Below are 17558 nucleotides of genomic sequence, written 5' to 3'. Positions count from 1 at the left end.
CTGCATGGACTTAGTGGTGGTGGTCAGGAAGAATGTGTCTCTGATCTACACTGGCAGAGTTAAATCACTCACATGTCCTGGGGCTCCTTTCTGTGCTCCCGGCAGCTCTACTTGACCAGAAGTTGCATTTCAACTTCCCTGGATTCCTAGGTAGAGGCTTCCTCACTGGGACTTATCACAACACTTCTAACAGCTCTTCAAAAAAAGAGGAAGAAACCCTAATTGTCTTGGTTTTTATCCTTTTCTACTAGAATCTTGACCATCAGCCAGATATTCCTTTCTTGTATCTTGCACAAAGATCTTTTCTGACAAATATTGATTTTTTCCCCCCTGGAGTTCAGACTAATTTCTGCTTTTTTTCATTTTTTAATATTTCATCTGGATCATCTGAACTGGGAGAGAAAAATCTGTAAAGAAGTATATGGTATCATGGAAATTTAGTGATGATTACTTGTTACAAACTTTTACACAGATAACTTCTGATCTTTGGGGCTCCTCAGGAAGTGGTTAGGTGGGATATGAGTGAGGAAGAGGGGTGTTGAAATAGAAAAACTCCTCCAAGCTGGAATCTCTATTTCAGAATTTGGTGTGCTTGCTTCCCTTCTAAGTGGCAAAACAGGCCTGAGACTCCCTTCTATTGAGGCTGTTGATATCACCTGGACACAGGGGATAAAACTCTGGCATTGAGCCTCCTCAACTTCTAAATTCAAAACTGAATGGTGGCTATGTTTAAAAATGACTGTGAGACATTGAAAATGTAACTGGGCAAGACATTTTACCTCTTGGTGACACAAAGAACTCTCTTAAGATTATACATTGCAGAGCAATTACTGATCTTTGCTGGTAAAGAAAGCTTCCTCATGAATAGTTCCTTATATTGATGAAGACAAAAAGAAAATTTCTGGAAATTTGTAGATTAATATAAATTACTAGAGTTTTCTTTTAAAAGTAGCTCACAGTGGACTCCAACAGGCAGAATATTTTAAGACTTTATTGATTCAAATTCTATTCATTCCAAATGTGTGAGCTAATGTTGTACTATTCATGAAGGAAGAAAATGAAATAAAGGGAAAAAAGCTGTAGGATGATTGCTTAGGCGAAAAAGAGATTTTAGAAATTTTCATTTACATAAAAACTGATATTCTATTTTTGTTTTTTCATTAAATTAGCTCATTTAACAAAAGAGCTTTCATTCCAATTACTTTAATGTTGGCAATGTCATGTAATTATATCTTTAATAAAATAATTAGAATGGCATTCCATGTTATCTATCACTTTTACAATGATAGACAGGAAATTTTCACATTCATATGAAATGGATCAGTTATTAGAAATTCCTGTAGACAGGTAATATGGGTTTTGAGCCTAAAAGAGACCCTATGATTTCCACAGATTAGAAGAACAATAGAAATGTCAATAAACCCAAGTGGATCTTGTGCAGACTTTTATGAGTTTCTGGCAATAGGATATTAAGTCTTCTGAAATGACTGGGCTTTTTTTTTTTTTTTTTTTTTTTTTTTTCCTTTTTATTTTTAGGCAGTAGGATAGTAGGATTGTCTAGAGTGACATAGCTAATAAGCATCTGAGGTCGAATTTTAATTCAGATTCTCCTGACTCCAAGACTGGTGTTCTATTTAGTACACTACCTAGCTGCTCTCGACTGAACTTTCTTTTCTTCCTTGAACATGATACTTCATCTCCTGGCTCCATGTTTTTGCTCTCACTGTCCCCAGGTGTAGAATGTTGTTCTTCCTTACCTTTTTCCTCCCTGGCTTCCTTTAAGATTCATCTCAAATTCCTATCTTCTTCTGCAGGGACCTTTCTCTCTGCTGTTAGTGCCTTCTCTCTGAAATTATTTTCCACCTACACTCTATCTATTTTGTATTGTACCTAGTAGTGGTACATGGTACTCTTACATGCAAGAGTGTGCTAGCAAATAACAGCTGACTTTTCCAAAAGAAGTGTGAACTTCATATTTGAAAGTTTAATCTCTATTATTAACATTTGCATCTTCACTTTCAACAAACCAATTTGCAAAACAAACAATTGGCTGTTGAGTCTGTAAGTGTTGAATCCTTTCTTCACATGTTCTCTCCCCTTAAAAGGGAGCTTCTGGAGGGAAGGGACAGGGTTTGGTCTTTGTTTGTATCCCCAGCACTCTGCAGAATTCCTTGCACGTGTGAATCATGTGCAACTCTTCTTGATACCCTTTGGGGTTTTCTTGGCAAGAGACACAGGGGTAGTTTGCCTTTTCCTTCTCCATGTCATTTGACAGATGAAGAAACTGATAAGTGACTTACCCATAGTCACACAGCTAGTAAGCTCAATTAGAACTCATGGAGATGAGTCTTCCTGACTCCAGACCCAGCCCTCTGACCATTCTGAATATACCCAAATTCTGTTCTACCGCTCTGAGGGGAGCCTCGTTTAAACATCTGCCTGGCACCTGCTGCATACATATTCTGGCCTTTGAATTTTGACTTGATGAAGCTAGGGAGGGGCTGTGGGGCACAACCAGAAAGTCTGCCCTTCTGTACCTACCAGGACTGCTGGTTGTGAAGGTGGGGTTCAGATTCCAACAATGAGGACAGAAGAATTATATTCCATCTGGATGCAGTGGATAAAGGAGCATGTGAAGGAATTCTGTTAGTTGGGGCGAGTTGCTTTTACTTTAAGCCTTTAAAAAAGGGGGCTCCCCAAACATAAGAACAGTGCTTAAGCTAAGCTTCTATACTTTTGAATTATTTGGGATTCTCCTAAATTCCTGATTATCAGTGTGAGCTATCACATATTGCCCAGTTCAGTCATTCAGTCACCAAACATTTTTTAAAGCATCTATTATGTGCCAGGAGCTGTACTAAGATAAAAAGAAAGGCAAAAACATGATCCCTGCCCTCAGGGAGCTCACAGTATCTAATTGAAAATGACATGTAAATGACTATGTACATAGATAGAGGGCAAATTGGCAAAAATCTCAGAGGCAAGGCTTGAGCACTTGGAGGCTCAGGGCAGTTGGGAAAGGCTTTACCTTCCAAAGGAGAAGTTTGAGCCTAGTTTTGAATATTAGTATCACAAATCCTAAGGCTTGCCTTGTTTTATTTCGGATCGGATCTGCCTTGTCCAGTAAGATGCTGGGCATGGAGCTGCGATTACAAAGGGAGCTGTACCTGACAGCCATGCATCCAAAAAATGGCCTGGGAATGACTCACCTTATGGTGTTTTTTTTTCTGTATCTGGAGAATTCAGAGAGTGGCTTAGCTAGCCACGCCTTTCTCTACTGGTTCATAGATGGCCTTGTCTTTTTTTTTTTTTTTTTTTAAATCAACAAATCTTTATTGATCTTCTACTATGGGCAAGGTATTGTGCCAGGTTGTCTCTTGGTGCAGAGGGCAGGTCTGTAGGTACCTTCATCAAAGATTCTTTGCTTTCCATTGTAGCAAGAGAAAGGTTACTGTAGATTACAGGAGGAGGCCTTCCAAACTCTAGTAACTCTTTACCAAATTCTATTTGCTTAAATTTGAGGGCTGAGCCAAAATCCCAGGCTTAGAGGAGAGGGTTCTCTCCACACCTTCTACATGTCCTCGTGTTGGCAACAAGAGGGTGTCATGTAGATTAGCTCTGGGGAAATTAAGTAGTAGATAATAATAAAATTTCACTTTAGGAAATAATTTATAAATTTATTTAATTTACAATTACAATTTAAATTACAATTAATTTACAAATATTATTTTATCCTTACTAGAATACTGGGAAGTAGGTGCTATTATTATTCCCATTTTATAGATGAAAAAACTCAGACTTGCCCAGGGTCAAACAGCTAGTGTCTGAAGTTAAACTTGAATGCTAACCTTCCTGACTTCAGGTCCAGGGCTCTGTGCACTATGGTATCACCTGGCTGCCATAATCAACTTATTTTCTTCTTCTCCCTTCTTCTGAACAGACATGGCCTCTACTATCACACCTCGAGAATGTAAACTTTCCAAACAAGATGGGCAAAGCTATGGCTTCTTCCTCCGGATTGAGAAGGACACTGAGGGTCACCTAGTTCGTGTGGTAGAACAGGGCAGCCCAGCTGAGAAAGCCGGCCTCAGAGATGGCGACCGTGTCCTCTGTATCAACGGAGTGTATGTGGACAAAGAAGAACACTTGAAGGTGAATGAGACATATAGGGATTCCTATTCTCTCCATTCTTAACCTGTGAGCTAATAACCTTGAGTAATGCATTCCCTGCCCCCAGAGTTCTTGTTCTGATGAGGAATTATGTTTCTGTCCTGTGTCTCCATCAGTCATTCGAGGCAGCTTTCTCTCTCCCCCCTCCTAGAGATCTCCAAAGCATTATAGTTAAAGCTGCTTCCCCACCCAAGAGTTCCTGCTTTTACCAAGAATCCCAAAGCTCATACCTAGACTCACAAACAACTTTCCTCCCCCACTAAATTTTAGATACGCTTTAAGACCATAACCACTGAATAGACTAGATACTCAAGAATGGTTCTCCTCTAGGAGGGCTTCTCTGGGAATTGTCTCATATTTGCTACGGCCTCTCAGGACCAAAAAAGCTCTGCTAGGCTGAACTTTGATTTTGTATCTTTAGGGATAATCCCATCTGTTTGCTACTTGGGGGGTAGGAAAGGCACAAGCAAGGACGAGGAAAATGCATGTAGAATGAGGACCTGAGTGTCTCAAAGAAAGGTTTGTTCTTGGTTGCTCACTGAATCTCTTCTTCATCTCAGGTTGTGGATCTGGTCAAGAAAAGTGGGAATTCAGTGACATTCCTGGTTCTGGATGGAGTGTCTTATGAACAAGCAATAAAAAAAGGGACAAGCCTGAAGGAACTGAGTCAGAGCCATAAGGAGTCACCCCCAGTAATGAATGGGGTAGCAGGTGCAGGGAGCCAGCCCCGCCTGTGTTACCTGGTAAAGGAAGGAAGCAGTTATGGCTTCTCTTTGAAAACTGTGCAAGGTGAGTGCGCTGAGCCGGAGCCTGGTTTGGGGAACTTTTGTTATGCTTCCTGGATTTCTCAGGTAGAAAAACATTCTTCACACTTGCTCTTCTGTTAGTTTGGTGATTTAATTATCTGATAACTGTTTCCTTCCTGGGAGACTTTAAAAGAGAACAAATACTTGGATTCTCAATGGTCCCTTCTAGTTCTGTTTTTCTAGGAGGTTATTAATTACCTTAGGACCCTTTCTCTTGGAGGTTCCCTGACTTGAATATAACTGAATGGTTTATGTTCCATCTCTTTAGGGAAGACTGGTTTCTCCTCTGTAACCATTTTAGGAGAGTGGGCGATTAGGACAGTCATTTCTTGGCCAGCAATATATTTTTTCTATTTCTTTCCCTCTTATGTACATATATACGCTTATACTAGATTAGTGTACTTTACTTTTTATGGAAATAAGATTGGCACATTGTCTTTTGGGCAAAATCTGGTAATGTTGCAGTGTCTGGGCTCGTCAGCTCATGTCAATAGATGAAAGAGATTGAAACATGATATTAATAGGCTCCAGGTTGCAGATTTGATCTCCTTAAGGGATAGTTAACTTCTTCCATAAAGGGAAAACTCCTATTTTTTTATAGTCACAGATCCTGAATCCCTCCCTAACCAATTATTTCATAAAAACATTTGTGGGTAGGCTTCATGGTTAATGTCCAATTATATTCAGATTAGTAGATTATATGGTATTTGTTGTAAATCAAATGTCTATTTAACTAGACTTATTAGTGAATCTTAGCATATATTAATATGAAACTTAAATTAGCTTTAATAAGCAAAAGGCTGAATACAAACTGAGTTTTATTATTTTTTCATATTCAACACCATTTTGATTTGTTAAAATGACTCTAGTGGGCAGCACACACATCACACATTTATCAGCTGAAGGATATTGGCAGAAAGATATGTCTCTTTCACCTTGTTGTCAGTGGTATCAGTGACTGATGCATGTTGGCCAGAAAAGACCATCCTTTCCCCAAAATCTCCACCTGAAGACTATGCTTTGCTTCATAGTTCTAGGTTTTTGCTACATTTTAATACCCACAGAAATCTTTGTTCATAAGGAATGACACGCCTCTGGCTGTTGGGTTTGTGTCTGTGTAGCTTCTCAGAGAACTTTTTTGATTTAGTTTTCAATTTCTTGGTTAATCAATGGGCAGGGTGCTTCCTAGATGAGAGACTTTGGGGTTGGCTGGCATCTACTTGGTGGGCTTTTTGTCAGCCTTATAGAAATACGTTTTTAACCAATTCCATCATAATACACTTCAGAAAGATGACCTTCCTGGCCCCAACAACAACAATAATTGTATTTTTGAGAGGTAGTTTATAGTGTTGATTGATCCATCAGCAACAATCGTGTTTTTGTAGTTTATAATGTTGATTGATTTGTCAACACACTTTCTATGTTCCTCTTGTGACTTAAGTGTTGATAGATCCAAGAACTCATTAAAATGAATAGACATTATGGGATGTATGTGAGTAGACATATATGGGAGATGTCAAAGTAGTAACAAGTTCTAGTAAGAGATTGCATATGTGAGGCGAATGATTGAGAGTGAGCAGTCAAGGATGATAAAGATCATGATTTTGAGATCAAGTAACTGGGAGGATGTTCATGTCCATCACACCTAATAAGAAAGTTAGAATGAGGGGAGAATTTTGGGAGAAAGTAAGTTTTATTTTGGATATACTGAGTTTGAGTTGCCTAAAAGACTCTTATTCAACGTGTCCAAAAGGTAAATGATGATGCTGGAGTAAAGTTTAGGAGACAGACTGGAACTGATATATAGATTTTGGAACCATCTGAACGAAGAAAATAATTGGACCCATGAGAAGCTAATGAGATCACCAATTGGAATAGTATAGAAGGATAATAGAAATGGGCCCATGACAAAACCTTGGGGGAACAGTCATTGTTAATGAGCATGATATGAATGATCCTGCAAAGGAGACTAAGGAGGTAGAAGGAAAACTGGGAAATGTGCAATACAGGGATTAAGCATCTTTGTTCAGTGCATTCTGTTTTCTAGTCATAAGATTCTTAATTACAAGCCACTTGTATTTTAGAGAGGATCAGGAATTAGGAGCAAATCAATGAATATTTGATTGTCCCTTCTGTGCAGGGTTCTAAGCATTGTACTGTTTTGTATAAGTTTTGTTCTTTTTGCTAAGAAAGAGTAGCTTAACCTTAATGTTAAAAGATGTGAAATTGTGATTTAACTTTTTAAAGTGAAGTCTCTTCATTTTCAGATGTTAGGACTTCAAGGTGTTGGTGAACCAGAGTTGTACCCCACTGCTGCCTGGAATGAATTGTCTTCCTTTCTTTCCCCTACCTCTATTTTAGGTAAAAAGGGAGTATATATGACTGACTTGATTCCCCAGGGTGTGGCTTCAAAGGCTGGTGTGCAATCTGAAGATCGTCTGATTGAAGTGAATGGGGAGAATGTGGAAAATGCCAGTCATGAGGAGGTGGTGGAAAAGGTATTGCCCAGTTTTGCTGAGTTAGTATTTGCTACTTTTATCTCCTCTTTGCACTGGTGACAGGACTTGAAAGAAAGATGTCAACCAGAATGGATTAAATAATAAGGAATTTTTATGCCATCAAGGGACAGACTGATTAGTAACATAGAAAAGTAACCTGGAATAAGATATTTGGCCAGTTCCATATCATTTTGGGTCCATGGGACCTTTCCCTGATGCCCAGAGTTTTTTGACTGGTGAGAATTCCTTAGAAATCGACCAGATCCACCACATTGCTGCTTTGCAGACACCTTCATGGCAAGTCATTGGCCAAATTCCTTCTGTATTTCCCTTTTCTATCTCCAGCTCTGGGACCAAAATCCTATGAGGACACATACCCAAGTTTATAATAGTAGTCAGTGAAAGCACAGGAGTTACATGATACCTTAATTATTATTATTTTTTTTATTTCCTTGAGAGATGTATTCTGTAAAGTATCTATTGGGAGATAACTTTAATTTCATTTAGCTGGATGTTGGAGGAGTATCCTAGATTCCCCAATTCATTCTGATTTGAGAATTCAATACATATTAAAATAGTAGGTCAAATTGATCCCTGAAAATCTAAAAAACTCATATAATTCGTATAAAATCCAAGGAGAATCTAGTCAAGTCAAGCTGAATCAATAAACTCTTACTAAGTGCCTACTAATGCCAGGCACTTTGTGAGTCATTGGAATGACAAGAAAAGGCAAAAACAAAGCCTGACTTCAAGGAACTTAAAATCAAATGGGATAGACTACATGTAAACAACTATGTAGAAATAGATGTTGGTTGTTGAGTCATTTTTATCATTTGTCTGTTTGTGACCCCAATGGGGATTTCTTAATAAAGATATTGGAGAGCCTTGTCATTTCCTTCTCCAGTCCATTTTACAGATGAGGAACTAAGGTTAAGACATGGTTAAGTGATTTGTCCAGGGTCATACAGCTAATAATAAATGTCTGAGGTGAGAGTTGAACTCAAGAAGATGAATCTTCCTGACCTGAGGCTGTATGTGCTATGGCTCTTACCTAGCTCCTCTCAACAAGAAATATATAGGATAGTAAATTGGACTTAAGGCCCTAGCATTAAGGGGGTCTGGCACTTCCATAGAAGGCAGGATCTTAGCTAAGAACTGAGGATTTGGCTAAATTCCTAAGAATCTAGGATTTTACAAGGTGATTGTTATGGTTAACTTTTCCTTCTTCCAGCATGTCTTCTGGTCATTTGATATTGACCTTTTCATGTTGACCTTTTTCGTACTGACCTCTATATTTCTAATCTGCTCTAATCAGAACAATTTTTTTTTAATCTTTGCATGAGGACTGTAACCTGAATTACAGGTTAACTGAAAATTAACTGAAAAATAAAAAAAAGAAAATTTGGGAGGAAGGTAGAAGGTGTAGAGCCAAGAGGCAAAAGGAGAGTAGGAGAACATAGCAGTGCCCAAAGCCAGGGACCCCTCCCTCCACAGGTCCCTTCTAATCTGTCCTCTATATTTCGTCTGCAAGCAGATGTTAGATTGTGAGCTTGTTAAGGTCAGGTTTTGCCTTTCTTTCTATCTCCCGGGGTCAGCAGGTGCCTTTGGAGTAGACACCATAAATATTTGTCGATTGACCTCAAAGATGGGAGGAGCAAAGGGAGGAGATAAGCACTCACTAAATTCCTACTTTAAGCCAGGCACTTCACAAATATCATCCTATACGCTCCAGACTGAGATTGCCTAAAATTGATTTGGGAACACATAGCCAATTAGCAATTGAATACAAATTGAATTCAGGATTTGAATTAGGATTTGAAGTCTCTGATTTCAGTTTCTGTCCTTTATAACACCAGCATCTCTAAATCACAAAGGCTGGAATAAGGGATTTATTTATTCCCTAACTTGGAAGATAGTCCTAGGACTGTGTCTGTGTAAACTGTGTCTGTACATTTAGAGTGTCAGTCCATGGGGACATAACTTTCTCTTTCATTTGCTTCTACAGGTGAAGAAGGCTGGAAGCCAAATTATGTTTTTGCTGATAGACAAGGACATGGACAAGTACTACAATGATCATAAAATTAAAGTAAAAAGAGAGACAGCTAGTCTGGTGCTGCTTCCTCACAAGCCCCGGGTTGTGGACATGACCAAAGGAAGAGATGGCTATGGGTTTTATCTGAGAGTAGGCCCAGGGCAGAAAGGTAAGAAGTGTCCAAGATTCTTATGCTCAACCATCTGATTTTTCTCTGTCAAGTTCTGGCACCCGAGTTGTGTCAGGCAATATGGGGACACTCTCTGAGGGCAGCTTGAATAATCCTTAGATCAGGGTAGGGTCCAATACTAGGGATCACTATCACAGTGGATGTTGTGAGTTATCCAAGACTGAGGGTTAGGAGGTCTTGATTGGCAAAATAAGGGGGGATATGGACTCAAGAAAATAGGATAATACAGAGCTGAATGTTCACCATAGGGTCAAGATAGGAAAAAGAAGAGTGGCAAGTGCAGGGAAGATAGTTTGAGAGAAAATTGAAGAATTAAGGGATTAGAGGTCATGGAATGGGTGAAGTACTCTTCAGTTTGGTACCAGAAGACAGAAAAATGAATAGAAAGTCAATAAATGGTGGCCAGATAGGACGATTTTAGAATTTTTGGATATGAAGACATGGTATGTTTGTTAGTGATGGCAAGAACAAAGGTATGACCATCTTCGTGTGTGACTGAGGTGGGGTAGACGAGTGGATTGTGAGAAGTGAGTAGGTTGAGGAGCTAAATGGTTAAGGCATTTCAGGAGGAGTCAAAGTGTATCTTGAAGTCCCCTAGTATGAGACCATTACTATCAATTTAAGCTAATTCATTAAGCATTCATTAGGTACCTTCTATGTGTTTATGGGAGAGAAAGGTATAGTATAGTGACTGGAATGCTGGATTTGGAATCAGGAAGATGGAGATTCCAGTCCCACCTCTAATTCTTGACCATCTTTTTGTGTAGTGAAGTTAGATCGTGGAAATTGAGTAGGTTAGGGAACTGAGTGAGATAAGGAAGCTTGAGGGAAATTCAGTATTCTGAAGTCCCTAATATAATGGCAGGAGTTGGAGAGGAAAGAAAAATTGTGAATTGGACACTAACCTACATAAGGGAGGTCTGTAGATGAGAAGTACCAAGATTTTGATTGGAGGGTAGATATGAATTGAGTCAATTTCCAAGGAAGAAAGGTTACAGAGTAATAGAAGCAGGGGGAGAAACTGAAATACCAGTGTTGAGTATTCCAGCTCCCCTGCCTTGACCAGTGAACCCAGGGGAATGAGTGAAGGTGTGATCAGTACTTGAATGGGTGGCCAAGGAGATCATGTTATCTGGGAGAGCAAAGTTTCCATTATAGAAGACTGAAGAAATGGAAGAGGAAAAGATTTAGGATAAAGGGGAAGTTGGTTGTCTATGTAGCAGGCATTCCAGAAGGTGACTTTTGGTTGGAACTTTGGGGTGGGGAGGGTTGAAGGATGTTGGGAATAAAGAATTGGATGGGAGGTAATGGAGCATGATCATTCTTTGCTCTATGACTTGGGTCCATCATCAAGTGTTTCCATGTCTCAGCTTAACCACTTGTAAAATGAGCATGGTAATGACCGCCTTCTTGAATTGTTTAGAGATTTAAAGCACACAAAGTAATAGGATGTAATTGAAGTTTTCCACCTCAACACTTTTTTACCTCCACAGTATCTTTCATTATTAAGGTTAAGCCTACTGTCTCATTGTGAGAATTCTGAGCAGAGATAAAGGTTACATGTCCTTCCCCATTCTGCAGAGTTCCCCCAGGAATGACAGGAAGGATGGGCATTTCCTGAGGGCATTACACTTCTGTGCTTCCCTAATTTGGAATGAGTAGATGGAAGGAGGGACTAGATTTTATCACTGAAAATCTCAAACTGTGACAGTTTAAGAAATAATGCAGAGAGCCCTTTCATCCTTCTCTATTCTTCTCTATACTCTCATCATCCCCAAAGTTAGAGCATTTCCCCAGAAAGAGAAGAACCTTTCTGATCATTTGATTTATGGGGAATAGGTCAGATCATCAAAGATATAGATTCTGGAAGCCCAGCAGAAGCAGCCGGTCTGAAGAATAATGACCTGCTTGTTGCTGTCAATGGAGAGTCAGTGGAAAATCTGGATCATGACAGCATCGTGGAGAAGATTAAAAAGGGTGGAGATCAGACCTCCCTCCTGGTGGTGGACAAGGAGACCGATGCCATTTATAGACTGGTAAGTTACAGAAGATAATGGTCCAGGAACAATACTTGCTTCATAGTTTTCATCTCATCCCTTTAGAAACTTTTCTCAATTCCCCTGAATGACTGTGCCTTCCCTGTGACTAATGGAAGAACATGATAAAGGAAAAGGAGAGAAATCCAGTGGCATAGGGACTATATGGCAGAGACCCGGTTCTTTTTCCTGAGGGTGGGCTCTTTGAAGCATTCTACCAAAGGTGATGGAGCACTGGAGCCATTCTTTAGTTTGAGAAGGAGGCTTCTGGTGGGTGTTTAACCCCATGGTTCCTTGCTGCTTAGGACAGATATGGAATTATTCTTTCTTCTCAGAACAAGTGGATTAGAAATGGCAGAGGTCCCCATCAGATCCACTGATTGTTGCTCTTTTATGTGAACCTACTCACTCTTATAAGTTCACAGGTGAATGATGGTGTTAGAAGACAACTACAGGGTATTTCTAGTGACTTTGAAAATCTTGGGGAGAAAAAAGACCCAAAGGCCCAATTGATGGTTTAGGTTTAATTTTGTTATTGGTCATGATTTTAGAAGCTTATAGCTGAAATAAGGCACTTAGCTTATCTGGGACTCTGATTTTTCTTCTGTAAAATAATGTAATTAGGCCAAATGATCCTCGTGGTTATTCTTGTTGTTGTATTCAGTTGTGTCTAGCTCTTTGTGACTTCATTTGGGGTTTTCTTGGCAGCAATACTGGAGTAGTTTGCCATTTCTATCTCTAGGTCATTTTTTTGCAAATGGGGAAACTGAGGCCCACAGGGTTAAGTGACTTGTCTAAGGTCACACAGCTAGTAAATGTCAGAGATCAGATTTGAATTTAGGAAGACAATTCTGACTCCAGGCCTAGTTCACTATCTACTGTACCATCTAGCTGTCCCATATATAAAACTGCAAATTTCCACTTCTCTTATTCTGATACCTCATTTTAGAATGGAGGTGACATGAAGTTCTTTTCAATTATTTTAGTTACTTTTAAAGTAAGCTTTTATAGATAACTTTTGTCTTTACTTCTCCTACATTTCCTACTGTATTCTTCCCTCTCAGGAAGTAGTCACTTGTTTAAAAAAAAAACAAAACCCTAAAAAATGGGAAAAACAGCTTAGCAAAACTAATGAACATAATAAAAAAAATCAGATATTATATGTCGTCTTTTACACTCATAGTCATCTCCGCCTTTGCAAAGAAGTAGTGGGTTGGGGAGTGTGGCTTTTCATAATCTTCTTTGGGGGCTAATTCCTTGTTTAGGGGTTCCCCAGAGGGCCAGTCAGTGGTGTGCTGACTTTCTAGGGTCCTAAGACCCACTAATGGTGATTAATGTATTTTGTTTTGTTTCATTTGTAATAATAAACATGTGTGACTGAATATGTCAGGAAGGAACCCAGAAAATGTCAGAAATGGAAGGGCTTAAGGGGGGTACTTTCATCACTGTGATCAATTGAAGGCAGGAGCTTTATAAGAGAACGGATGCCAGATAATTAGATTTGACTTTTAGGGATATAATAATAACTATTGGACAGCTGGGTTGTCCAGTGGGGAGTGTGTTGGAATCAGGAAGGCTTTCTTAAGTTAAAATCTTTCCTGAGATATGTGTTAGCTCCATGATTCTAGGCAGGTCACTTAACTGCTTTCTGTAAAGTGGGGACAAAAATCGCATCTACCTCACAAGATAGTTGTGAAGATAAAGTGAGGCAACATATGTCAAGTGCTATAGATGCTGGTTATTATGATGATGTACTCTTCTCCAGGAATAAAGGATTGCAAAAACATGTATTTCCTGGGAAAAATAGCTATCTTTTAATGACCAGCCATGTTTCCAGAGGGCCAACAATAATACTTGCTCAGAGGTAATAGATTCAAGGTACAGAATGGGACATATTCCTTGGACATGGACATGGACAGAGAAGTAATTTTTTTTGCTTAATTGTTATAAGGATTTTGTTTCTATCTCACAATTAAGTAAAAGATATGGAAAAATATAAGATCCCATTATGCATTAAAAAAAGGCATTTGATTCAGTAGAACAAAATGCTGACTTAGGGGCTCCTTTGCAGCCAAGTGACTCCCATTCATACAATGAGGTCATTCAGAATTACTTGGAAGATGACTGTCTGATAATAAACACCAGGTGAGACATGTATTCACCAAAGATATCACCACTGTGACAAGGAAGATGTAGCAGAGAGCACAGGTGAAGGAGACTGAGCGGACAGGGATGTTTATGGATGCTGCTCCTGTTTGTGGTTCACATTATACTGACCTTATTAAGTCCCAAGATGGTGCAGAACCTCCTGGAGATCTGTGATCACTCAAAGGAGTCTGGCCTGTTCATCCATACAGGAAAGACAAAGTAAAGGAAGATTGTCTATTTCCCAAACCTCAACACACATTTGGATGAACACTTAAAAGAGCTTATCCACGGTATGTGTATTTGAGTTAGAGAGTAGAGATGGACTGTGCGTAACTGGAAAGGATGAGAATGGGTGGGATTATTTGAAGGAAACTGGCAAAAGCCATTTTAAATAGCCCCACACTTTTAAGCAAAGATTTTCCTTCCAGTACTAACAGTGCTACATAACAGTGAGGTGGGCCATACCACTGACTTCACAAGTATTACATAAAGGCAATGAAAAATATATGGTGGGTGCGAATAGGCTGCAATAAATAACCAAAGGAGCTCCAAAGAAGAATAAAAGTAAAGGATAAAAACAAGGAATTGCATCACAGGAAGAGAAAGTGGGCTGGCTATGAGATAAGAGAGACAGGGAGAGGGCCATTTTCCACTGGTACCTTCATGATGTTGGGAAAAAGCAAAGGAGGCTTCTAGCATGTTGAATGGACTTCCTATGATGAACTTTTGGAAGTGTATGAAAAAGGATGGTTTGTAATCCCTATCATTGATGGAAACTCCTAAACTGATGAGATCATAAGATTCATCACAATATAAATGGGTTGACCTATACGAGTCACTGGCATGAACATGGCATTTGAACTCATTATAACCGAGAGATCAACACAGAAGAGTGAGAAGAGGACCCAGAATAGGGCCTTGGGGGGTGCCAGAGACAGATAGGGAGGAGGAGAAGCAAACCTCCATGGAAACCTAGGCAATGGAGGATTTCTAGGAGGAAAGGGCATCCTGCACTATGGAAAAGTGAAGAAAAGTCAAATAAGGACGAAGGCCACTGGACTGAGCATTGCAAACGTTTCCTCTTTAATAAGCCAGAGTAGCATTTCTTCAGTCTTCTAGCAGAGACGAGTCTGGCACAGTACGTGCTAAGCTTGCAAATGACAGTTTCTTTGCTCTTTGTGCCTATCGGAATTCTGATCATGCTATTTATGGTTTCTCCTAATAACTCCTTGCCATGACTTTTCTTTGGAAACTGCCTGCTCCCTTCACGTGGCTGCAGCAACCAGGGCTTTGTTAAAAGGAGGCTCTGAAATTATCTGCTGCTACCTGGCTCTGTTGGCTGTAATTAAGAATTATCAGATAACTGCCGCCCCAGTGGTGAACAGTAACGGCAACAGTGATTGTTTACTGTGAGATCTTGCTGGAGAATGCCCAAGACTCCCAGCTTTCTTACCTCCTCTCTCTCTCATTGGCTAATACTGGCTGCTCGTCTTTACTGGGTATGATTTAATGTTAACTGGAGGAAGCAGACAGAATATCTAATTATGAGTGTCCTCCATCAAGGAGGAATCTTCAAACTGAAAAGGAGAGATCACTGGGAGAAAACTTGAGTTCAAAATAGATGAAGAGATAGCATGCAAACTGCTTAAATGAGTCCAGGTTTTAGGACTAGATGAATTACAATTCAGAGTACTGTGGAAAACCCAGCCTTATGGATGTGAGCAAAGAACCAATATTGTCTTTGTGGGAGGAGTAGAGGAGCTGGAAGATGAGCAAATATACTGATTAAAAAAAAAAGGGGAACTAGTAGCTTGAGCAGCTTTTTATCTCACTAAGCCTCAGTCCTTTCATTTGTAAAATGAGCAGGTTCAGCCAGATGACCTTTGCAGTTCTACAATCAATGCCCATTCTTTCAGAAATGGACTGGTGAGCTTGATGTTGATTCTCTACAAAATTTTATTAGACGTTGTTAAATGAGAGTTGGTGAAGGAGGAGGAAAGACTGATTAACGAGGAGTTTGTGTATTCAATGAAAATAAGTCAAACTAATCTTTTATTTTTTTTTTGGATGGGGCTGTTAGAGGATAGCAGAGAAAAGCAAAGTAAATCTGTATTAAGATTTCATCAAGGCATCTGATGGTCTTTCAACATAGCACTGTAGTCAAGATACAGATGACAATTCATTACTCATAACTGATTAAGCAATCATATGCAAATAATGCTGATAAATGGGTTTAAAGGAATACCCCTAGGGATATGCTTTAGGAGCCGGAATCTCTCCTTCTACAAGCCTTTTCTGATTTCCCCTAATACCAGTCCTCTTTCTCTGTTGATTCAAACTGATCTTATTATAGCTTGTTTATGCTTAGTTGTTTGCATGTTGCCTCTGAGTCTAGACTGACTCTTCTTAAAACTTGGTGTGGATGGATGGACTCTTTTCTAGCAGACCTGAGCCTTCCAAAATGACTCAGTGGTAGAGAAGTAGTGTCTCTTCTCAGTGTTTTGCTTTCTTTCATAAACAAGAACTTTGATAGGTATTAGCTCCCTAATTCTCAGAAGTCCTCTAAGGATTTGGAAGACTCATATTCTGCCCATTTTGGAGATGACACTAATTGAGGCACAAAGGGTTTGTCAGTGACTTGTTTACCATCATCTCAAAAATAAGAGTACTGCAAACTAGGATACTAGGAGTGTGCAAACACTCCTATAAATAGGAGAAAAAACTTGAGCCACTGGTATAGTGGTATATCCATTTCTCTAACAGATTTTTCTTTTTTCACTTCTGTCCAGATGTATAAATTATACACTCCCCCTCCCCCCCACGCACACACACATTTACTCATACTTTACCACCTAGTTCCTACCAATATTTTTCTGGTTGTGAATCAGTGAAGTTTTCAGCCCACAGTCCTGAGTTTGGGGAACCCAAGGGAATGGAATGAATGTACTGTTTTAGCTATTGAGCTACACACATTCCTGTCACAAAGCCCAACAGCTTTCCAATAAGTCAAATGTGCATTTCTCTTTTCAAAGGCTCAGTTTTCTCCATTTCTCTACTACCTTCAAAATCAAGTGTTGCCTAACGGTACGGTCAAAGAGGTTCCTGCTGTTCCTTCTCCCATGGCCGCCGGCCCAGCTTCCTCTGAGAAAGTGACTTACAAGCCCAAGCTCTGCCGGCTGGTCAAGGGCCCACAAGGCTATGGTTTCCACTTAAATGCTGTTCGGGATCAGCCCGGTTCCTTCATCAAAGAGGTAAGACTACCTAGGTCAAATACACTAGTGCACTAGGTGGCAGAGAAAGTGTAATTAGGTTCCTGATCACCATCATGGTTAGTGCATAGCTGTCAGTGGGGTACCAAGAACATGACATTTCCTCATAGAAAGTGAATTCTCATTCTCACCAAATAAATCCAGTTCATCTTTATAAGAGGTTAACAAGGCCCTTTCTCAACCTAAGGAGGCCCAATAACAACTGGGATAGGGATTGATCTGCTTGCTGTTTTCTGTTCCTCACTTACAACCATGTCTTGAGGGAGTTGCCTCTCTGTCCTGTTACGCAACTCGCCCCATGGGAGAATGCAACATTATAGATGACTCTCTTGGAAGAGAAAGGTCTGGGAATCCCATGATTCCCACCAAAGGTTACATACAGTAGAGTGTGCAACGTTTCTTATACTAT

At 39.7% G+C, this 17558-nt stretch overlaps 1 protein-coding gene across 2 annotated transcripts in view; it reads left to right on the top strand.

The window, feature by feature from the left end:
• PDZK1 (PDZ domain containing 1) overlaps nt 1-17558 on the top strand; it is a 34759-nt gene that overhangs the window by 15477 nt on the left and 1724 nt on the right. For both annotated transcript variants that reach the window (XM_003769857.4, XM_031967410.1), the window contains exons 2-7: nt 3941-4152; nt 4731-4959; nt 7338-7474; nt 9480-9675; nt 11536-11732; nt 16913-17131. In XM_003769857.4, coding sequence (XP_003769905.1) covers nt 3943-4152; nt 4731-4959; nt 7338-7474; nt 9480-9675; nt 11536-11732; nt 16913-17131 — 1188 coding nt within the window. In that variant the 5' untranslated portion in view covers nt 3941-3942. The remainder of the gene's footprint in view (nt 1-3940; nt 4153-4730; nt 4960-7337; nt 7475-9479; nt 9676-11535; nt 11733-16912; nt 17132-17558) is intronic.

Source organism: Sarcophilus harrisii, chromosome 4 (assembly GCF_902635505.1).
Source record: "Sarcophilus harrisii chromosome 4, mSarHar1.11, whole genome shotgun sequence".
Taxonomy (NCBI): Eukaryota; Metazoa; Chordata; class Mammalia; order Dasyuromorphia; family Dasyuridae; genus Sarcophilus; species Sarcophilus harrisii.
The sequence above is the reverse complement of the archived record's forward strand: the minus strand, read 5'-3'. Positions and strand labels throughout refer to the sequence as shown.